The following is a 23,971-nucleotide window of genomic DNA, read 5'->3' as shown; positions in this document are numbered from 1 at the left end:
AGCTTGGGGGGAGTTGATACGTCCAATTTGCATCACTATTTTGTATCATAATATGCTGTTATTCATTGATATATTTCATATTTGGACATAATACTTATGTTATTTCATCTATTTTGCATGTTTCATGATTATTGGAGGATCGAGCATCGGAGCCAGGATTCTGCTGGAAAAAGCACCGTCAGAACGCAATATTTCGGAAGATCAACTGTTGAAGGAAATTATACCAAAAATCCTATTTTTCCAGATGACGAAGGAAGCCAGAAGGGGGAGCCGAGGGGACACGAGGTGGGCCCACACCATGGGCCGGCGCGGCCCAAGGCCTGGCCGCGCCGCCCAGTGAGGAGGGGGGCCCACAGCCCCTCTCGCCTCCTTTTCTTCGCGAAATCCTTTGTCCCGAAGACCTAAGCCACAGAGGGTACCTCGCGAAGAGTTACAGCCGCCTCTGCGGGGCGGAGAACACCAGAGAGAAAAGAGCTCTCCGGCGGGCTGAGATCCGCCGGGGAAATTCCCTCCGGGAGGGGGAAATCGACGCCATCGCCACCGTCATCGAGCTGGACATCATCTCCATCACCATCATCATCATCTCCACCATCATCACCGCCGTCTCCACCGCTGGACATCATCACCGCCGTAGCAATTTGGGTTTGATCTTGATTGTTTGATAGGGGAAACTCTCCCGGTATTGATTTCTACTTGTTATTGATGCTATTGAGTGAAACCGTTGAACCAAGGTTTATGTTCAGATTGTTATTCATCATCATATCACCTCTGATCATGTTCCATATGATGTCTCGTGAGTAGTTCGTTTAGTTCTTGAGGACATGGGTGAAGTCTAAATGTTAGTAGTGAAGTATGGTTGAGTAATATTCAATGTTATGATATTTAAGTTATGGTGTTATTCTTCTAGTGGTGTCGTGTGAACGTCGACTACACGACACTTCACCTTTATGGGCCTAGGGGAATGCATCTTGTACTCGTTTGCCAATTGCGGGGTTGCCGGAGTGACAGAAACCTAAGCCCCCGTTGGTATATCGATGCAGGAGGGATAGCAGGATCTCAGAGTTTAAGGCTGTGGTTAGATTTATCTTAATTACTTTCTTGTAGTTGCGGATGCTTGCAAGGGGTATAATCACAAGTATGTATTAGTCCTAGGAAGGGCGGTACATTAGCACAGGTTCACCCACACAACACTTATCAAAACAATGAAGATTAATTAGCCGTATGTAGCGAAAGCACTAGACTAAAATCCCGTGTGTCCTCGAGAACGTTTGGTCATTATAAGTAAACAAACCGGCTTGTCCTTTGTGCTAAAAAGGATTGGGCCACTTGCTGCAATTGTTACTCTCGCACTTTACTTACTCGTACTTTATTCATCTGTTATATTAAAACCCCCTGAATACTTGTCTGTGAGCATTTACAGTGAATCCTTCATCGAAACTGCTTGTCAACACCTTCTGCTCCTCGTTGGGTTCGACACTCTTTCTTATCGAAGATACTACGATACACCCCCTATACTTGTGGGTCATCACACCACCGACATCCGTTGTCTGCTCCAAAAACGATGCCCCAACAGGGAGAACGGCGTTGCGCGCCGCCATCGTCCGATCCGGGAGACCCGGGTCTAGGATTTCCCCCGGAGCAGCCCATGCGAAGAAACGCAGGCTGTAGAGACAATGCCTTCAACAAAGGTAACGACGAAACACGCCGCCATCATCCGCCATGACCGAAGTTCGGCCGGCTTTCACCGGCAGCTGCGCCTCGCCATCGGGGGCTAGGCGACAGATCGCAAGATCCGCCACGGCTAGCCACACAACTAGCCGATCTCCTCCGGCGAGAGAGAAGACCACCACCGTGGTGCCACGGTCAGTGTTACCAAACGCCCGCCACCTGCCACCAGGTCGATGGCGTCTCTGCCATCCAGGTCCGCCGCCCTTGGTGCCGTGGTCCCAAACCTTGAGGAGGAGCAATGCAAGATCCGTCTCTATCACCGCTGGCCCGGCGATGCCGAGGCTAGGACGGAAGGAGAGGATCGCGCCGCTAGGTTCCGGGTCCGCTCCGCCGCCCCCATCACCGCCCGCCCAAAGGTCGCGGTGAGGAAGAGGAGAGCCGCGCCCCAGATCATGGCCACGCCGCCGCCACCATCACCGGCCGCCCGGCGAGGTGCCGCGCCGCCAACACCCTCCACGGGCCGGGGCCATCGCCCCGTGCGGAGGCTAGCCTCCATCCGCCGCACGGAGGGATCACGCGAGGAGCCCCGCCGCCCCCATCACCGGCCGCACCCGGCTTCGCCGGCGACGGCCTCCGGGGACGACGAGGAGGGCGGGAGGGGGAGGGGAGGACGGTGACGGCGGCTAGGGTTTGCCGCCCCAGGTCGCCCAGGAGGGGGACGACCCGAGCGGACCCCGAAGAAACTTACTCCTCCAATTATTAGTGTCCTCCAGGTTATAACTGGAAACACCATAAGAGTGTTGCGGAAAGCTTCAGTTAAGAGGAAGAGCTCCTGGGATAAACCAAAGGAGAATTTCGTTCTTATCAATGTTGATGCAAGTTTCTTTCCAGAGAATTTCAAGGGAAGAATTGGAGCTGTTATAAGAGATGAGTCTAGGAGGTTTATTGCAGCATGTAGTGATCCTATTCACTACGTTGTAGATGCACATACTCATGAAACTCGTGCAGTGAGTAGAGGATTAGCTCTTGCAAATGAAATTGGGTGCACTCGGATTATCATCGAGTCTGATTGCTTGCAGGTTATTGAAACGCTGCAGTCCGGTTGTTCGTCTACAGCCACAACGGCTTTGTTTGAGGATATTTATGTGCAAGCTTCTACCTTTTCTAAGTGTGAGTTTAGTTTTTGTAATAGGGAGACTAATGGAGTTGATGATCGTTTATCGAGAGAGACGGGATCACTACCAACTGTTTGGGTAAATGAACCGCCGGAGTTTATCATTGCTTTATTAATAGATGATGTAACTATTATATGATTACTAGTAATATGCCCGTGCGTTGCAACGGAAAATATAAATTTTCTAATGATCCCACACAAATCAAGGTAAACATATAGTTCTAGGATTAACATCCATGTCAAGCATCGTTGTCAATAGTGAAGGCATTATATTGTTTTAGCAGTACCTAAAAACTCGGAGGTGGAAAGGGGACTAACATACGAAAATACAGAAATATGTATGAGAACAAAATCATAGAATCAATTCCCTTCTCGTTCTCCAAATTTGTTTGGAGAGCCTCCAAAAAAAAATCTGTATTTCTCTTTGTCATGGACTCTCCAAAATATCACTCTCTAATGTTTTGTAACTATCAACTTTCTCTATCTCAAAATATAATACAACAATAATCCAAAATGTAGTAATAATTCAGAACAATGAACTCCAGATCATTCGACAGTTATGTAAGTTCACAAAAAACATCATGTAACAATGCACTTACTCAGGTCTCTCCACTCCCAATCTCTCACACAACCACAACATGAATGGTTAACTTACTTTGGCGTCAAGAGAAACCAGCCCCTGAACCATCCTGATCTTGTCCCCAATCTTCTAGCTCCTGATGCACTCTCAGACTCATTCTCTCATTCTCTATCTGCTACATGTGTCTCACAAATAAAACTAAATGGCTCCTCATGCACGGTGCGTCGGTGCCTGTTTACTTTGGCATAAAGAAGAACTGTTTTTCTCTTGACCACAAATTCATTTCACTCTGCAGGCTCCGAAGCAATATCTATGTTTTAAATCTACATTGCTTGACAAAGAAATCAACACAAAGAAATGGGATCAGCAGAATCAGCATAAGTTTTTAGTTGATGCTTGAACCTAGACCATTTTAAATCAACAAATGGCATTGCCATTAATTTAGGAATATCAGTCATCGAGGAATGGTACATTCCACTGTTCTGATGTTCAGTTCCTGAACAAATCAATATAAAATAATTCAACCAAGAAGTTTGATCTAAAACTACCACTAACAAGTACATAAAACAAGCTTACAAATAACTTCACCTTCTCCTACAAATCAACATACAAAGACAAGCTCAGTTAGAGAAAAAAGAACAAAAGATATCTGAATTTGTCTTCGAACAGGCACTGGCCCAGGTCGCTACATTTAAACCCTGCTACATGACACGAGTCACACGAGTTCCACCACCAGCCTGACATGAACAACTATCACATTCTGACTCAATTTTCACATTTAGATTAAACAAAAATCCAGTGCAGAAACAAACAAAAAACGTGAGTACCCACCCCAAAGATCTAGTGCATAAACAACTCAATTGAAGAATAGAGTTTACCCCGTCCTCAACAATATCGAGCCTTCTATATATATAGCATTGAAATCCTTCAGCAGATGCCATATCCCTATGCTTAGAAGCCACTTACCAGATGCGGTTATCCCGTGATTAAGTTGCTTGCACAGAGTGACTGCAAAAAAGTAAAGACTATACAATGATAACTGTGTCTGTATATTAGAAAAATTGTCACAGCAGGTACCAAATTTACTTGAGCGGAACATAGCTAAAAGGTGGAATCCTACCTGATGATCTACCATTACAACCATTGCTGAAAATCTCCAGGCTCACAAGAGTGACCAACTAACCATCCATTATTAGACAAGTTTGGTACACATTGTAAGGTAAGACTTCTCAATTTTTTAGAGCATTGTATAACTGTTTTCAGATTGTAGTTTATCAGATCTTTAACACGTGAAGTTGTAACATGCAGTCTTCTGACAAGCACATGAATATGCTATGATTGCAAAATGATTTTTTACATAATGAAAATGTTCTAACCAATAGCATTACGTAATGATCCAAAATCAGAACAAACAATCACACCAATTCTTGCAAGTCGTGTAATGGTTGTGTTGATCTGCATATATTCAGCTCATGGAAACAATAGATTAATCGGTGTGTAAGAACGAGAAAGATGGTGCAATTTGCTAGCAGAGATGACAAGCACCAAAGTTACTCGCTAAAGGTCAGAGCGGCCATGACATGCACAACATGGCCATGGATTTCAGCCGGTATGGGATGGCGTCGGCTTCCAAGTCCGCATTCTTCTGGGCGATGAGGCTTGGGTACAATGATGTCGTTTGGTCACAACGCTCCCCGCTACTCACCACCGGTCTTGAGGGGTTCAAGTTGTCACAGTCCACGACGACGGGCATGGATAGGAGGATCTGGACCTCGCGAGGAGTGGTGGGCGTCAGGTTGTCCAGGAAGCTGCAAATGATAATAATACCTTTAGAGAGACAAAGGTCCATCTCATCTCAAAGAGCTTACAATGAAAAAGAGAGGAATGAAATTTCTCCTCAATCAGTTAGGCATGTCGTCTTTTTACGTCATGAAAATACAAACCACATCCGAGCAATAAGAACATGCATTGCTCGCTCATGAGAGAGCAGATCCATGAAGTTGGAAAGAAGCGTGACGAATAAAATCACAATCCATCAGAACTGAATAAGGAATCAAGCATTATACAACAAAAATGAGGACAACCTGTACATAAGAGGCTATTATGCTTCTTGTCTTCTTCACACTGATTGCTAGAAAATGTCCAGCTTGATTCTTCCATTCTCCTGATGTGTTAGGGCTAGCTAAAAGAAATGATACAACAGCATCAATCCTTCATCATTTACAGCGTACCACATTAATACATAGTCGGATACTCCAATGGTAGAAAATTTCGCTAATGAAGAACATGACTCTTTCAATTAGCAACAAGGTTGGTTAATAAAACAATTATACGAACTAACCTGGCTTGAGAGCATCGGCATACTTGTGCATAGCCGGATTTTTGTAGCAGACCCCGACAAGATAAACACAGTGCTGCACGGTGGCCTCCACCTACCTGTCCTCTTGACCATCAAAAGATTCCACAGTGCATTACTCAAATTAGCAGTAGTCTGAGTGGAAAAATGAGGAGGAGCGAAAAGCCCCATCTTCCTTATGCAGGAGCAGGAATCTACCACAGCACCACACCTAGCTTGGTTTCAACGCAACACAAGCCGCTGCCAACAGCCCTTACTCGCACAAACTTTCGCGAGGCCGCATCGGAGCGGCAGGGGCGATGACGATGGAGCAGCCACCATGGCGTTCCAGCAGAAGAGCTGACCCTCAAGATGCTCCACATAGGACGACGCCAGAAGTAGGGAAAGCATGAGATCGAGACTCCAAAGGTGTAGGATCTATCCCTGACGCCTCTGTCCTGGCCGTGCGGACAAAATCAAAAGGGGAAGAAGACCCGGAGTCGATCTCGGGTTAAAGCTTAGCAATTCGTCAAACACCTTGAGTGCATTCCCTTACACCAAGAAATAAGAGTAGGGAGAGGAGTATAAAATGATTGAACTGGGGAGTGAAAAGGAGCATCGTATTGTAAGAAGAGTACCATAGCTCGTGGTCGTCTTCAGAGTGGAGGAGTGCGGGTGGCACGATGTTGTCGCTCTCGCACGGCCGCCATCACCTACCACCGGCAATGTGCCCTAACCGATTTGCCTCATCGCGACTTTCTCCCCCACTTAGGTTCCTTGATCTAGCAAGCCACCATGGACATCCGCTCAAAGACCCTCGGCCACCCAATGCTGATACGGCGACAAGCTTGTCCGACCGACGAGAAGGAAGCAGCGATGCTGTGGGTGGTCCCGGTGACGACGCCCATGGCCCGTATTAGAGAGAGTAATTAGCGGAGAGATTTCAGCTGATTAGCGCTGGGCCTTGGGAGGACCCATGTGTTAGCGCTGTGGGATGGTGGTCAAGGACGAATTGACGAAGTGAAACAACGTACGATTGACGACGGAACACATTCCTGTTTTTTAAGTAGTAGAGATTACTTTGGTAGGATTATGAGTTGGAGGTGGAAGTCATTTGGTAAACGTACAGGAGAGGAATACGACTACCAAACGGGAAATTATCGTCTTGCGCACTTCTTTTCGGATTACAAGTAGTGCGCGACTCCGAATGTTAGTAGGAGAAAGTTGTCTTCTTATATACGCAGTATCTATCTAGACACACTTGTGTACGTACTAGCTAACAAATTCCTGCTCCGTAGTAATTCGCCTCCTCTTCCGGGAACGCGCGCGGCGGCCATGGGAAACCGACCCTCAACCCAGAGCGTGGCGGCTATTGGAATTGGAAACCAAACCTCCTCCACGCACCGCTCACTGGCCACCGCCGGCGTTCATCAGTTCAGTATCAAGGGCCACTCGGTGATCGCAGGAAGCGACGAACCCATCACGTCCAAGCCCTTCCGGGTCGGCGGCTACGAGTGGACCATCCGCTACTACCCCAACGGCGCCGACGCCGAGGCCGAGGCCGGCGGGCAGCACGTGTCTGTTTTCCTATGCCAAAACAGCCCCGGCGATGTCCCGGTCACGGCAACCTTCTCCTTCAGCTGCCTCCAACAAGATCCGGCGTCTCCGACCTCCGCCAAGGAGAAGAACAAACTCTGCAGCTACACGGGAGATTTCTCCTCGGAGAAGTCCGAATGGGGTCCGGTCAAGTTCATGAGCAAGGCGGATCTCGCGGCGTCGGGGTGCCTCAAAGACGACTGCTTGGTCATCAGGTGCGCCGTCGAGGTAATCACCAAAGAGCTCACCCATGACGATGACCACCAACACGGCGCCGTCGTCGTTGTGCCGCCCTCCGACTTGACTCGGGATCTCGGCTCCCTCTTGGCGAGCGGCCACGCCACGGACATCACCGTTGAAATCGGCGAGGCCAAGAAGTTCAGGGCGCACCGGTGCGTGCTCGCGGCCCGGTCGCCGGTCCTCCGTGCGCTCCTGTGCAGCAAGAGAAGCAGCATCTGCATCAAAGACGTGGACGCCGCCGCCTTCGAGATACTGCTGCATTACATGTACCACGACGACCTACCGATGCCCCTGAGGAACGCGTGCAGCAAAGGAACAACGGACATGGCGCAGCGCGTGATCGCCGCCGCGGATCGATACGGAATGGGGAGGCTCAAGCTGATGTGCGAGAGCAAGCTCAGCAAGATCCTAGATGTGGACACCGTGTGTTCCATTCTTGACTTCGCCGATGGAAACGATTGCGCGCAACTTAAGAGTTGCTGCTTCGAGTACATGTTAAAAGACCGCAAGAGGTTGAAGGACATTGCCAATACGCAAGGGTTCAAGAAACTAAACCAAAACTGCTTGTCCATTGCTTGTGAAATGCTTCTCAAAGCTCTATAAATTACTCTCAGTACTATCCCTTTCTAGTAGTGATCTAGAGTTGTGGCTCGTTGTTGTTGATCTGCGGCCTTTAATTTCCTTTTTTTGTCTCGTTTTATCGGCCTTCAATTTCCTTGTGGATATATTCTTCCTATAATCTATGTTTGTCCCTTTTCGTTTTGCTTACTGTAATGTAATTAATAAGGGCGCAGCCAGGCCTGTTATATTTAACATTGTAATCCTAGTCGTGCTTTTTAGCTCACAGTTTTAAGTTTTAACGCTGACGTCCGTTGCGATGCCGCTCTCCAAGAGATGGCCGAGATGCCGACTCAAGTCAGAGGGCGGCACGACGACAGCAGCAGCAGTCTTTTGGTCGCCGTCGCATAAGCGACCAGGTCTGGCTCCGATTTTCTTTTTTTGAAGCTAGGCAAAAGCTTTGCCTTTTATAATGATAGGAAAAATGCCCGTGCGTTGCATCGGGAGAAAAAACTATATATAGATGTGCCTATTAGTGTACCACTAATGATGATGGTGGACCACAGGAAATTGATAATCGTGCATAAGCCTGACAGCGAGCTTGTTCTCTGCATCGCTAGCAGGCGTCTTCCGAACGACCTTCCTATCGTCAACTCATGATCTGTTCACCAAGGCCATGTACAAATGAGAGGTGCTTAAGGGTGCTTAGAAAAATAACCAAGATTTTTTGCTAAGCACGTACTTGAGAGGTGCCTAGATAGGATGTTAAGTACAAATAAGCACTCGAGCTTAGATAAAAGTTGATTTATTTTTCTAAGCATTCTTCTAAACATTTTTTTATCGTACATGCCCTAACAAAGACACTTTTTCTTCTTGTCCACTCACCAGCGCATATGCTCTTACAACATTTTTTCGTTCATGTTTCTGCATGTAGAGCCACCTAAAACATCAATCTCATCTGGAATTGAGAAGAGCAACCGCGGCTTCAGGGCTGGTGTGCTGTTTCATCCTGATCTGATCTATCGGCCAAAAAGAGAAAGAAAAAAAGTGAGAAATTAACATTGAGAGCCGATTGAATTGTATTTGCCAAAGAGAATTCTGATAGGGTTGTTCCTTTGGAAAGTAGTAGTGTTCAGCACTCCTGCTAAAAAAACAAAGGAGACCAGGGACATCACGATCTAAACAGGGGCGGTTTGGCATCAGCTGCAACCAAAAGAGATCAATGTAGATCCTCTGATCAAACCTGTATAAACTCCTATTGCATAGGCTGTCAGCGGTAGTCTTGACCCCTTCGTCTCGGTTACCATGTTCTTTTCCTCCTCCTATTTTGTAGGGATTCCATATAAAGCTAGACCAATCAAGATGTATAGACGTATAGTACCTCATTCGTTCATTGTGGCCTAAATTGTGATTGTGAGTCACGCTGGCCTGGCAATCCCGCACGGCCAAACAGATCGACATCCGCATCGGCTTGCTCGTCTGGAGAACGCAAAGTCATTGATACCACCCACGCCTTTTCAGTTTTGTCTCACAAAAGGCTCGACCGGCAACAGTGGCTTGGCGCACGTCCTTCCGATGGACCAATTTCCTCAGCCGGCTCCTTGGCACAGACAGAGCCGTTTGATGCAGGAACACGCCGCCGTTGTTTCCTCGTTGGTACCGCCGTAACGGCCTCAACCCCGGCTCGATTGTCACCAGCACGGATTAGGCCCCGCGGGATAAAATTTATGCATGACGTCGCCAGGTTTTCCCTCCGCCGTTCTTGGTCGACTTTACGCGCGCAGCAGTAGTGTATCAGCTGGAGCAGCAAGAGAGGTCGATCGAGGGAAGATGGCAGCCAGGGCGAGATCCTGTGGAAATCGATGCTAGAGCCTAGAACTCGTTGGTGAGCGATGGGAGGCTGCGCAAATCGAAGTACTTGACGTAGATCGATTGTTCTATTTTCTTCGTGATGAGCAGGAGAACACCAATGAATCTTGATCGGGAGTCAACGAACGTGGTTTTTTTTGAGAGACCTCCCCTCCACCTCTTGAGATTCGCCAGGCAATGTTGTGCTGATCTAAGGTCGATCAAGCTGTATATATACACGAACGTGTACATAGGGCAATCGTAGGTCGGTCTATCGACCTGGACTCTTTTCCGTGGGAAACCAGGAGACCGGAAGGAAACGCGCTTGCGACGACGGACCAAGCACTACGGGAAAATCAGGCGCTGCCGTGCAGCCAAACTTTGCCGTGAGCTGCCGCACGGCAAAGATTTCTTTGCCGTGCGTAGCAAGAAGAGCGCACGGCAACGAAAAAATGCACGGCAAAGTATGAGCGCAGCGCACGGCAAAGAAACGTATCACGGCAAAGAAAGATATGGCGCACGGCAAAGAAATTTCTCACGGCAAAGAATGGGAGCAGCGCACGGCAAAGATTTTCGGACGGCAAAGACCCTGCAAGCCGCACGGCAAAGAAAGAGCGCACGGCAAAGGCCTGGGCACTGCCGTGCAGCCAAACTTTGCCGTGCAGACAGACAAGTTGCACGGCAAAAGGTCCTTTGCCGTGCGCTTCTCCCTTTGCCGTGCGCCAATCTACATTTTTTTTGTTTTTCTAACTATTTTATTTCATCTACTACTTATATTTATTTTGTTAATTAGTTTTTCTTTTTGATGACTATTTATTACACTATGTGAAATACAAAATTAGTCTCCATGCTCATCCCCCACATATATCAGGGTTCCGGTGCTCCGGCGGCCGTCCCCCTCCTTCCCCCCAAAACAGCGGGACGGCGGGTCTACCCCCTAGATTTCTCCACGCGACGTTCCACCAATATACCTTTTCATAGTTTTAGGTTTGTTTAGTCCATGGACATATGGAAAACCATGTGTGGTACCCTTTGGCACAGTCTAGCCCCCGATATACCCGCGGCGGGACACTTCACCGTACACGTCCAGGAATCTGTTAAGTGTTATCGCCCGAAGGTGAGGAATGTCAGACCGGGGATCCATGCCATGCACCATTTGGTGAATTACACCTAGCATCACACTTTGAAACATAGAATAGGTCCACATGCAAGGTTTGGTGGGGTTCCGGTGCTCCGGCGGTCGTTATCCCCCTCCTCCCCCAAAACAATGGAACGTGTGCCCCGGCGGGTCTACCCCCCTAGATTTCTCCGCGCAAGGGTGCACCAATGTAACTTTTCATTCTTTTAGGTTTGTTTAGTACATATACACATGGAGAACCAAAGATTGGGACCCTTTGGCACATATACCAGCAGCTAGAGCCATTATCACACGATCGACGGTGTGCCTGGTCTCGTGGTTCGGGGTAGGTGTAGGGTTAGGGCTAGGGTTTAGGGGCTAGGGCTAGGGTTTAGGTTAAAGGGTAAGTATTTATGGTTAGGTATAGGTTTAGGGTTTAGGGTTAGGGTTAGGGTTTATGATGCATGGTTCTGCAGCTCCGGCGTCGTGGTTTAGGGATTTAGAGGGGTTTAGGGCTCGAAGCCTCCCCAGTTTAGGGTTTAGGGTTTAGGGGAGCTACTTTTGCACCATTAGACCTTGCACCACACTTTGACACATATCATAGGTCCACATGCAAGGTTTGGTGGGGTTCCGGTGCTCCGGCGGTCGTTATCCCCCTCCTCCCCAAAACGATGCGGGAACGTGTGCCCGGCGGGTCTACCCCCCTAGATTTCTCCGCGCGAGGGTGCACCAATGTAACTTTTCATAGGTTTAGGTTTGTTTAGTCCATGGACATATGGAAAACCATGTGTGGCACCCTTTGGCACAGTCTAGCCCCCGATATACCCGCGGCGGGACACTTCACGTACACGTCCGGGAATACGGTAAGTGTTATCGCCGAAGGTGAGGAATGTCGGACCGGGATCCATGCCATGCACCATTTTGTGAATCACACCTTGCATCACACTTTGACACATAGAATAGGTCCACATGCAAGGTTTGGTGGGGTTCCGGTGCTCCGGCGGTCGTTATCCCCCTCCTCCCCCCAAAACAGCGGAACGTGTGCCCCGGCGGGTCTACCCCCCTAGATTTCTCCGCGCGAGGGTGCACCAATGTAACTTTTCATTCCTTTATGTTTGTTTAGTACATATACACATGGAGAACCAAAGATTGGGACCCTTTGGCACATATACCAGCAGCTAGAGCCATTATCACACGATCGACGGTGTGCACGGTCTCTTGGTTAGGGTTAGGTGTAGGGTTAGGGCAAGGGTTTAGGGGCTAGGGCTAGGGTTTAGGTTAAAGGGTAAGTATTTATTGTTAGGTTTAGGTTTAGGGTTTAGGGTTAGGGTTAGGGTTTATGATGCATGCTTCTGCAGCTCCGGCGTCGTGGTTTAGGGATTTAGAGGGGTTTAGGGCTCGAAGCCTCCCCAGTTTAGGGTTTAGGGTTTAGGGGAGCTACTTTTGCACCATTACACCTAGCAGCACACTTTCACACATATCATAGGTCCACATGCAAGGTTTGGTGGGGTTCCGGTGCTCCGGCGGTCGTTATCCCCTCCTCCCCCAAAACAGCGGAACGTGTGCCCGGCGGGTCTACCCCCTAGATTTCTCCGCGCGAGGGTGCACCAATGTAACTTTTGATTCTTTTAGGTTTGTTTAGTACATATACACATGGAGAACCAAAGATTGGGACCCTTTGGCACATATACAGCAGCTAGAGCCATTATCACACGATCGACGGTGTGCCTGGTCTACTGGTTAGGGTTAGGTGTAGGGTTAGGGCTAGGGTTTAGGGGCTAGGGCTAGGGTTTAGGTTAAAGGGTAAGTATTTATGGTTAGGTTTAGGTTTAGGGTTTAGGGTTAGGGTTAGGGTTTATGATGCAAGGTTCTGCCGGCTCACGGCGTCGTGGTTTAGGGATTTAGAGGGGTTTAGGGCTCGAAGCCTCCCCAGTTTAGGGTTTAGGGTTTAGGGGAGCTACTTTTGCACCATTAGACCTTGCACCACACTTTGACACATATCATAGGTCCACATGCAAGGTTTGGTGGGGTTCCGGTGCTCCGGCGGTCGTTATCCCCCTCCTCCCCCAAAACAATGAACGTGTGCCCCGGCGGGTCTTAACACATATACTTCTCCGCGCGAGGGTGCACCAATGTAACTTTTCATTATTTTAGGTTTGTTTAGTACATATACACATGGAGAACCAAAGATTGGGACCCTTTGGCACATATACCAGCAGCTAGAGCCATTATCACACGATCGACGGTGTGCCTGATCTACTGGTTAGGGTTAGGTGTAGGGTTAGGGCTAGGGTTTAGGGGCTAGGGCTAGGGTTTAGGTTAAAGGGTAAGTATTTATGGTTAGGTTTAGGTTTAGGGTTTAGGGTTAGGGTTAGGGTTTATGATGCATGCTTCGCAGCTCAGGCGTCGTGGTTTAGGGATTTAGAGGGGTTTAGGGCTCGAAGCCTCCCGGTTTAGGGTTTAGGGTTTAGGGGAGCTACTTTTGCACCATTAGACCTTGCACCACACTTTGACACATATCATAGGTCCACATGCAAGGTTTGGTGGGGTTCCGGTGCTCCGGCGGTCGTTATCCTCCTCCCCCAAAACGGCGAACGTGTGCCCCGGCGGGTCTACCCCCTAGATTTCTCCGCGAGGGTGAACCAATGTAACTTTTCATATTTTTAGTTTTTTTTATTCAATTGACATATGTTAAACAATGTGTGGCACCCTTTGGCACAGTCTAGCCCCCGATATACCCGCGGCGGGACACTTCGAGCGTACACGTGCGGGGAATGCGGTAAGTGTTATCGCCCGAAGGTGAGGAATGTCAGACCGGGGATCCATGCCATGCACCATTTTGTGAATCACACCTTGCATCACACTTTGACACATAGAATAGGTCCACATGCAAGGTTTGGTGGGGTTCCGGTGCTCCGGCGGTCGTTATCCCCCTCCTCCCCCCAAAACAGCGGAACGTGTGCCCCGGCGGGTCTACCCCCCTAGATTTCTCCGCGAGGGTGCACCAATGTAACTTTTCATTCCTTTATGTTTGTTTAGTACATATACACATGGAGAACCAAAGATTGGGACCCTTTGGCACATATACCAGCAGCTAGAGCCATTATCACACGATCGACGGTGTGCCTGGTCTACTGGTTAGGGTTAGGTGTAGGGTTAGGGCTAGGGTTTAGGGGCTAGGGCTAGGGTTTAGGTTAAAGGGTAAGTATTTATTGTTAGGTTTAGGTTTAGGGTTTAGGGTTAGGGTTAGGGTTTATGATGCATGCTTCTGCAGCTCCGGCGTCGTGGTTTAGGGATTTAGAGGGGTTTAGGGCTCGAAGCCTCCCCAGTTTAGGGTTTAGGGTTTAGGGGAGCTACTTTTGCACCATTAGACCTTGCACCACACTTTGACACATATCATAGGTCCACATGCAAGGTTTGGTGGGGTTCCGGTGCTCCGGCGGTCGTTATCCCCCTCCTCCCCCAAAACAGCGGGAACGTGTGCCCCGGCGGGTCTACCCCCCTAGATTTCTCCGCGCGAGGGTGCACCAATGTAACTTTTCATAGGTTTAGGTTTGTTTAGTCCATGGACATATGGAAAACCATGTGTGGCACCCTTTGGCACAGTCTAGCCCCCGATATACCCGCGGCGGGACACTTCAGCGTACACGTCCAGGAATCTGTTAAGTGTTATCGCCCGAAGGTGAGGAATGTCAGACCGGGGATCCATGCCATGCACCATTTTGTGAATCACACCTTGCATCACACTTTGACACATATAATAGGTCCACATGCAAGGTTTGGTGGGGTTCCGGTGCTCCGGCGGTCGTTATCCCCCTCCTCCCCCCAAAACAGCGGAACGTGTGCCCGGCGTGAGTCTACCCCCCTAGATTTCTCCGCGCGAGGGTGCACCAATGTAACTTTTCATTCCTTTATGTTTGTTTAGTACATATACACATGGAGAACCAAAGATTGGGACCCTTTGGCACATATACCAGCAGCTAGAGCCATTATCACACGATCGACGGTGTGCCTGGTCTACTGGTTAGGGTTAGGTGTAGGGTTAGGGCTAGGGTTTAGGGGCTAGGGCTAGGGTTTAGGTTAAAGGGTAAGTATTTATTGTTAGGTTTAGGTTTAGGGTTTAGGGTTAGGGTTAGGGTTTATGATGCATGCTTCTGCAGCTCCGGCGTCGTGGTTTAGGGATTTAGAGGGGTTTAGGGCTCGAAGCCTCCCCAGTTTAGGGTTTAGGGTTTAGGGGAGCTACTTTTGCACCATTACACCTAGCAGCACACTTTGACACATATCATAGGTCCACATGCAAGGTTTGGTGGGGTTCCGGTGCTCCGGCGGTCGTTATCCCCCTCCTCCCCCAAAACAGCGGGAACGTGTGCCCCGGCGGGTCTACCCCCCTAGATTTCTCCGCGCGAGGGTGCACCAATGTAACTTTTCATAGGTTTAGGTTTGTTTAGTCCATGGACATATGGAAAACCATGTGTGGCACCCTTTGGCACAGTCTAGCCCCCGATATACCCGCGGCGGGACACTTCAGCGTACACGTCCGGGAATACGGTAAGTGTTATCGCCCGAAGGTGAGGAATGTCAGACCGGGGATCCATGCCATGCACCATTTTGTGAATCACACCTTGCATCACACTTTGACACATATAATAGGTCCACATGCAAGGTTTGGTGGGGTTCCGGTGCTCCGGCGGTCGTTATCCCCCTCCTCCCCCAAAACAGCGGGAACGTGTGCCCCGGCGGGTCTACCCCCCTAGATTTCTCCGCGCGAGGGTGCACCAATGTAACTTTTCATTCCTTTATGTTTGTTTAGTACATATACACATGGAGAACCAAAGATTGGGACCCTTTGGCACATATACCAGCAGCTAGAGCCATTATCACACGATCGACGGTGTGCCTGGTCTACTGGTTAGGGTTAGGTGTAGGGTTAGGGCTAGGGTTTAGGGGCTAGGGCTAGGGTTTAGGTTAAAGGGTAAGTATTTATTGTTAGGTTTAGGTTTAGGGTTTAGGGTTAGGGTTAGGGTTTATGATGCATGCTTCTGCAGCTCCGGCGTCGTGGTTTAGGGATTTAGAGGGGTTTAGGGCTCGAAGCCTCCCCAGTTTAGGGTTTAGGGTTTAGGGGAGCTACTTTTGCACCATTACACCTAGCAGCACACTTTGACACATATCATAGGTCCACATGCAAGATTTGGTGGGGTTCTGGTGTTCCGGCGGTCGTTCTCCCCCTCCTCCCCCCAAAACAGTAAACGGGTGCCCAGTAGTCTACCCCCTAGATTTCTCCGCGCGAGGGTGCAACTATGTACATTTTCATTCTTTTAGGTAAGGATTTATGGTTAGGTATAGGTTTAGGGTTTAGGGTTAGGGTTAGGGTTTATGATGCATGGTTTTGCAGCTCCGGTGTTTCAGCACGCATAGTCACTGACTACTGCATGCCGGCCTGGCATGACAGGATACGATCTACTGAGGAGGGTCAAGGTAAAGATATTTGCATAGCCTTTATTCTTGCTCTGCTAATTTGAGCATGCATTCATTCATTTCATAGCATGGTACACATTTTCCTCCTTCTCTTCACGATCGAGTCTTATTTACGGCTTTCTCTCAAGTTAGTAGTTGTATTCTATATATGTAACCTCCTACAATGGTTTTGAGTGAACCAAAGCATACTATCTAGCCTCAAATACCTTATATCAATGTCAGCACTAAAGGGTACAAAATCATCCTAGCAACCTTATAAATGAAATGATAAAAAAAAAAAAAATCGTTGCCGTGCGCAGGCGCACGGCAAAGAAGCTCGCCGCACGGCAAAGGCCGCCCTGCGCACGGCAAAGGGGCGCCGCACGGCAAAGGCTCTTTGCCGCACGGCAAAGAACCCCGCACGGCAACGATTGCGGATAAGAAAACCTGGTCGGGACGCGCCTGAGCCACAAAAACGCGCGCCCTCTCTCGTCCCCCTTCTCTGCGTCGTCCGCCGCCTCGTCCGCCGCCTCGCCCGCCGCCTCGCCCGCCGCCTCGCCCGCGGCCTCGTCCATCCACCTCGCCGCCTCGCCCGCCTAGACCCCATCCACCTCGCTCGCCGCCTCGCCGCGCGCCCCGCGCACTGCTTTGCCCCTCCCGGCCGTCGCAGCCGGCACCGCCACCTCCCGCCACCGGCCGCCCTGTCCCTGCTGCTCGCCCCCGAGCTCGCCCGTGGCCTCGCCCCTTCTACTCGCCCCCGACCCGCCTGCCCCGTCCGCCGTCGCCGCCTCGGCCAGTCTCCCGCGCGACAGGTATGGCTCCCCGGCCTTCTCTTTTTTTTGCCTATTTTTGCCTATCTTTGGATTGAGGGTCGAGCAGCGAGAATGGTGTGGTCTGCTGCGTGCGCAGCATCTGATATTGAGAAGAGAGAAGAGAATAGAGAGATTTAGTATGCGGACAATTGTGTTATATTAATTCGGTAGTTGCAAGAAATTAATATGCTGCGAGATTTAGTATCATGGCAAAGTTTTAAATCGAGAGAGTCTGAGCGATGAGACATCCAAATCGAATATCTAATAGGAGTATATATATTTTCCGTAGCAACGCACGGGTATTGTGCTAGTTGATATAGGGTAGTTATAAAATAATTAGCATGCAAATAGGAGGGAGTGGTGCTAGTCGATGATAGCCGAACGGGGGTTAATAGAAAGTTAGAGTTGTGGAGGCGATGTTGTATGTCGCGGAGTGTTGGCCAACGAAGAGATGACATATGAAGTGTTGGATTGGTTGATGCGTAAGAAGTAATACAGGGCGTTGGAGTGGGGAGACTTGAGATTGCTTTGCAGTTGGATGCTTCCGTCCTATCCTATCCCATATGAAGCGATAGAAATCAACCAATGACTATTTTTAAAAAGTCGTGTTCACTTGCATGACTATTTTATTTCCTCGGTATGCAGGTGATGCTTCGAGGTGGACACGGGGGGCAGCGTCGCAGGGGTGTTTGACGGGGGGCAGCGTCCCGGATCTTCTTCGGCGATTCTCTCACGCGTCTAGGGTATAAATCTCCCTCCCACCTTTACATGTACCTAGGTTTTCTTTTTGTCTAGATCACCAAGTCTGTCGCGATACCTAGGCGTCTCTTCCCGACCGTAAGGGTTACGCGGATAAATATGCATTAGTGGTCTCGCATATTATGAACCGTAACTCTTACGGCATTTATCGGGACAGCCGGCGGATGCGTAGTTGGGTACGTTCTCCCAGCTCTACCCCGATCCGAGACAGGATTTCGGTAGCGCCTCCCCGTTGTTCTCCGGATGCACACCCCTCTCGGCTTTTTGCCGAGACGTGTATCGGGAGAGCAGCGGGGAGGTGCTGCCGAAATTCTGTCTCGGATCGGGGTAGAGCTGGGAGAACGTACTCAATCTACGGATCCGGCGGCTGCTAGGAGCCCACCTAGTAGAGTTTCAGGTTGATGCACGCGTAAAAAAATAAAGATATGATGCATTTATTTCCTATTTGATATATAAATGCTATGTTCGTCTGTTTTGTTGCTGATTAGAGGATGGATAATCGTGGCTGGATGTACGATGGCAGAATCAGTCAGTGCAACTATACTGATGAATGGGGAGAAAAGACCGAGCAGTTTGTGGATAGGGCGTTTGCCATCCCTACCAGACCTATAAGTGTTTGGTGCCCTTGTAGTAAGTGCGCTAACCGAAAGGCACAGGACAAGGAAACTATGAGTATGCACCTGATCAAGTTTGGGTTCACACCGTCCTACAGGATTTGGACTTACCATGGAGAAAAGGCAAAGAAACGTGCTAGGAAGGAGGTGCGGCAGATTCAACCTAGGGGGGAATATGACACTGGTTTTGATAGGTGCTTAGAAAACTTGGCTAATGGTAATGTGCACGGGAAGCTCTCATGTAGAGGTGGAGACACCTCGGGATGCGGAGACAAGTGAGGACCCGGAGGAAAACACAAAGGAGTACTATGAGGCTCTGTTTGCTTCGCAGAAACCCCTACATGAAAATACGAGAGGTTACCCAACTAGATGCCATCGCTCGCCTTATGGCCTTGAAGTGCCATAGGAACTTGTGCGAGATGGGTTCGATGAACTTCTGGTCATTGTAGGCAGCCTTACGCCGAAAGGGCACCTCTTGCCGCAAAACTTCTACTATTCGACCAAATTGCTCGGTGACCTTAAGATGTCATCTCAGCGAGATACACGCTTGTCCAAAGGGATGCATGCTATTCGAGAGAGGAGCACGCTGACACAAATTATTGCATCAAATGCAATTCCTCTAGGTACTTTGAGGTAGACCGCAATGGTGATGGTCGAAGAGGCAGACCACGGTTGCCAAGAATATCCTCCGCTATCTTCCGGTTCTCACCGAGGATCCAGCGGCTCTTCATGACCGAGGATACCGCCCGGCGGATGAGGTGGGCCGTGGAAGGAAACAGATACACCGACAAGATGATACATCCGTCGGATGATGGTACTGCATGGAAGAACTTTGTGAAGAAATTTCCACCGAAAGCAGGTGACCCGAGGAGCGTAGCGATTGCGATATCAACTGATGGGTTCAATCCATATGGTATGTCGGCTGCAGTATACAGTTGTTGGCCAGTGTTTGTTATTCCCATGAACCTCCCCCCTGGCATCTGCATGAGATCAGAGAACATGTTTGTGTCGATGATAATCCCAGGGCCCAAATACCCGGGCAAGAACATGAATGTGTACTTGGAACCGCTGGTGGATGACTTGGTTCGTGGCTGGGAAGGTCGCGGGATCCGAACATATGACGCATCAAAGAAGGAGTACTTCGATATGTATGTGTGGTACCACACGTCCTGCATGACCTGCCGGCCACGTGCTTTGTTCTGCGGGTGGTGTACACATGGGAAGTGGCCTTGCCCACAGTGCAGACAGGCCGTGACTTTCTTCTGGCTAAACAAGGGAGGCAAGTATTCATGCTTTGATGAAGCTCGACAGTTCCTTGAGCGGAGGCATGCATACAGGAGTGATGTAAAGAGTTTCAAGAAAGGCCGTGTTGTCCGTGGCCCGAAGCCAATTCCGAAGACCGGAACGGAAATCAAGGCCGAGTTAGATGCTCTTCAGCCTAGCCCTGATGGGAATGGTTTCTTAGGATATGGGGAGACACACCAATGGACTCACAAGCCGTGCTTATGGAAGCTCCCTTACTTTGAGTTTCTCGAGCTCCCGCATAACATTGATGTAATGCACACCGAGAAGAATATCAGTGAAGCCATTTGGAGCACGATTGTGGACACTGAGAAGACGAAGGATAACATAAAGGCTCGAATTGATCAAGAAAGGTGGTGTGATAGGCCAGAGTTGAACATGCAGCCACCTAATGGTGCCAAAAAAACTTGGACTAAGCCACACGCTCCGTTCTGCCTCACAAAGGCCCAAAAAAGGGAGGTCTTCCAATGGATGAAGGACTCCTTGTTTTTCCCCGATGGGTTCGCAGCCAACTGGATGAGGGGCCTGAACATTGAAACGCTGCGAGTACAAGGACTGAAGAGTCATGACTACCACATATGGCTTGAGCGGATAATGCCGGTGATGATTCGAGGCTATGTCCACTGAGAAGACTTGGCGAGTGCTAGCGAGGTTGAGTTTTTCTTCCGCGGATTTGTGCTAGGGAGTTAGACACTAAAGTGATTGAGAAGCTGGATGAAGAGGCACCCGTGTTGCTTTGCGATCTGGAGAAGATCTTTCCTCCAGGGTTTTTTAATCCGATGCAACACATGATCCTGCACCTCGCGGAGGAGTGCTTAAAGGGGGGCCCGAATTGGGGCCGTTGGCAGTTTGGTCCCGAGAGAGAAACACAAAAGCTTCGTCAAATGACTGGCAATAAATGCAAGATCGAAGCATCCATAGCCGAGGCAGTCCTGAACGTGGAGGTGGCAAACTTCACCACTAAGCACTATGATCCCAACATTCCCACAAAGCACAACCCGGTCCTCCGTTACAATGCCGCCAACAATGAAGAAGTACCCAAGCTTAGCATCTTCGTGGGGCTTGGTGGCAAGTCAAGTGGCTCGAAGCCGTACAGAACGGACCTACCTGAGCGGACCTTGATCCACTCGTATGTCTTAAACACCATGGTCGAAGTGAAGCCGTACATCGAGTAAGTGCGAACCATTTAATTATTCGCAAACATTCACTCGTATGTTCGTGGCTAACTCTTCCTCTTTTCATCGGTATAGGAAATTCAAGGCTATACATTGGAAGAATACCCACAGGGAGCCTACCCCGGAAGAATCCAAGCAAATTTTCGATAAGGGAGGCGGTTTCGGTTTCAGTAGCTGGTTTTGTAATTTGGTACTATTCTATCCAAATTAGCTAGCACTTCCTACATTTATCGGTCATTTCTCGTTCTAAACTTCTTGTGCTAAACTTGTAGGCAAGAACTGACAAAGAGATGAAGTCAGAGCTAAGAAAAATTGCTAGGGGCTTTGACCATTCCGTAGAAGCGTTCAACTCCTATGACGTGAACGGGTATCGCTTCCAGACCCATCAATACACAACAAGCCGGCCCAACGCGAAGACAATAAATAGTGGGGTGGTATGTCAAGGTGATGATGGGCTCCATTACTATGGAAGAGTCGAGGGTATATACGAGCTGAATTACGGGTTTCACAAAGGGCTAAATCCCGTCGTCTTCAAATGCCATTGGTTTGACCCACGTCGGGTGAGACGGGATCCTGAAATTGGGTTGGTCGAAGTTGAAAGGAACTCCGTTTATAAGGGAGAGGATGTGTACATCTTGGCAACCCAGGCCTTTCAAGTATTCTATCTCCCGTACGCGTGCAGAAACCCGACAAAACGTCTACATGGATGGGATGTTGTGATGACGGTGCCTTCACGCAATAGGCCGCCCCCGCCAAACAAGGACGATTACCGCCGCGTAGACCCCACAGCAAGGAGTGTCGAGTTTTATCAGGAAGAAGGGCTCCCCGGCCATTTCACAATCGGCTTGCCGACTATCGATGACATGGTCGTAGACGATGAACAAGAAGACGCGGGCATGGATGGAGACAATGCAGAAGATGAAGCTGAGGATGTCTGTGCCCCGGAAGACCTGAGTTTGCTCGAGGCGTTCAAAGCAGGGATTGACCTCGATGCAGATGGACCACCTCCAGGTTTCATTGATGATTATTGGTTCGCCGAGCCTGATGACGATGAGGAGACACGCGGTCCAATCACGGATGGCGACACAAAGCTCTTGATCTATGTAGTAGTAATTGTGAGGCTAGCCTATTTGTAATAACTCCGTGTAATAGAGATTGTCTAGCTAGGTTATTTGTAAGAACTCCGTGCTATGTTTGAGAGAACTCTATGGTAGCTATTTGTTGCTTCCACTAATTAATTAATGTTCATCCTTTTGCATTATTTGTTGCTTTCATTAATGTTCATCTACTTATATTTCTGTTGCTTTCACTAATATTTATCTCTTTACAATATTGCGTACTAATAAACCTCTCTCTTCATTTGTGTTTGCAGGTGATTGAAGCATGCCGCCAAAAAAAAGGGGTGGCGGTCTTAAAAAGAAGCTCAAGGACTTGGTAGGTGCAGGGACTTCGAGGCGGGGCCGAGCTACTACCCCCCCTCCTAGCCCCCCTCCTGTCGCTCCCACAGGGCGGCCGCGTAGGAAGAATGCGACGCGGGTACTCACTCCTAGTCCTAGCCCCCCTCCCGCAGCCGATGATGATGACGAGGAGGAGGACCAGGAGCACTACGGGGGTGGGGAGGACCAGGAGGAGGAGGTGGGTGGGGAGGACCTGGAGGAGGAGGGGGGTGGGGAGGACCAGGAGGAGGAGGGGGACGAGGAGGACCTCTCGGAGGATGAGGGGTTGGGGAACTTAGTGTTCGATCCTGATCCAAGCCTAGAGTGGTGTGAGCCGGAGGATTACCGATGCGTTCCAGCTTTGGAGAGGCTGATGCCACGTGATAGGAAGCCATATCGGCGTGGGATAACACAGCTCCCTCGCTGAGGGAGCGGGCGCTACAGGCACGTTGTTCTTGTGCCCTATGGAAGGAGGTACATGTTATTTTTTGGCATTTCGTTATCGCAATTTTGTCATTATCAAAATTATTATCACATACATATTGATGTTGTCGTTTCATGGTGCAGCTCGTTCCAGTTTGAAGACCCGACGCAGAGACCGCCACGTGGGTACTCGAACATCCTTGGGGGCCTACTTAGGTGGTATTTCCACAGGATAGTCAACTTGCCTTCGGGTGGCAGCGACGTAGCTTGGAGGTGGGCGCACTACAGCCTCGCGGAAGATCCTCTTGGCCGCGGCACCGCGGCGGATATGGTTGTTGCCAAATTCTGGGTACGTGACTTTTGACTTCTTACCATTCATACACTCTCCTTGGTTCACAATAATTGCACTAATGCCCCTTGTTTTACCTATGTGCATGGTTGCAGAAATACTTCAAGAGGGCCGAGGGCAAGGAGAATGCGTGCGATGATGTCCTACACCAGCTTGCAAGGAAGAGGGTGACCGGCATGCACTACGAGGCACGTGTTCGGTGCGTCCGCGATCGGCACGCCGACCGCTTCGTCCACATGAGTAAGGAGGACGCTCGCGACACGCTCATGCAGCCGTGGCGATACTTGCAGGTATTTGCATTTATGTGTTATTGATTTCTTTATCGCCATGTAGTTTATTTTACCATAATGGGTTTATCTTGTGCATGTAGAACCCTCCTCGGTGCGTCGGCAACGACGATAGGTGCTTTCGTGCGATGGTCATGTGGTGGACATGCCCCCGCACCTCAAGAAGCACGAGGAGGGCAAGGCGAAGCGGGCAGAGATGCGAGGTGGATCGCATATCCAAGGCAGCATCCCCATCTCTCTTCAC

At 49.5% G+C, this 23,971-nt stretch overlaps 1 protein-coding gene and 1 long non-coding RNA gene across 2 annotated transcripts; both read left to right on the top strand.

Annotated features, from left to right (window-relative positions):
• The first annotated feature begins 7,092 nt into the window (after positions 1–7,092).
• Positions 7,093–8,196, top strand: LOC127310471 (BTB/POZ and MATH domain-containing protein 2-like). Its single transcript, XM_051341148.1, has one exon. The coding sequence runs from the start codon at positions 7,093–7,095 to the stop codon at positions 8,194–8,196; it is 1,104 nt and encodes a 367-aa protein (XP_051197108.1).
• Positions 8,197–20,743: 12,547 nt separating this feature from the next.
• On the top strand, positions 20,744–21,705 carry LOC139831917 (uncharacterized). The gene is made up of 3 exons (XR_011746315.1): positions 20,744–21,228; positions 21,308–21,422; positions 21,505–21,705. It is a non-coding gene; the product is annotated as an uncharacterized lncRNA (long non-coding RNA).
• The last annotated feature ends 2,266 nt before the right edge of the window (positions 21,706–23,971 follow it).

This window comes from Lolium perenne, chromosome 6, assembly GCF_019359855.2.
Source record: "Lolium perenne isolate Kyuss_39 chromosome 6, Kyuss_2.0, whole genome shotgun sequence".
NCBI lineage: Eukaryota > Viridiplantae > Streptophyta > Magnoliopsida > Poales > Poaceae > Lolium > Lolium perenne.
Note: the sequence above shows the minus strand (reverse complement) of the source record. Positions and strands in the feature narration are given on the sequence as shown.

Bases quoted from the DNA above. Each gene is read 5' to 3' on its own strand.
- LOC127310471 (XM_051341148.1), top strand. From the start codon at position 7,093: ATGGGAAACCGACCCTCAACCCAGAGCGTGGCGGCTATTGGAATTGGA.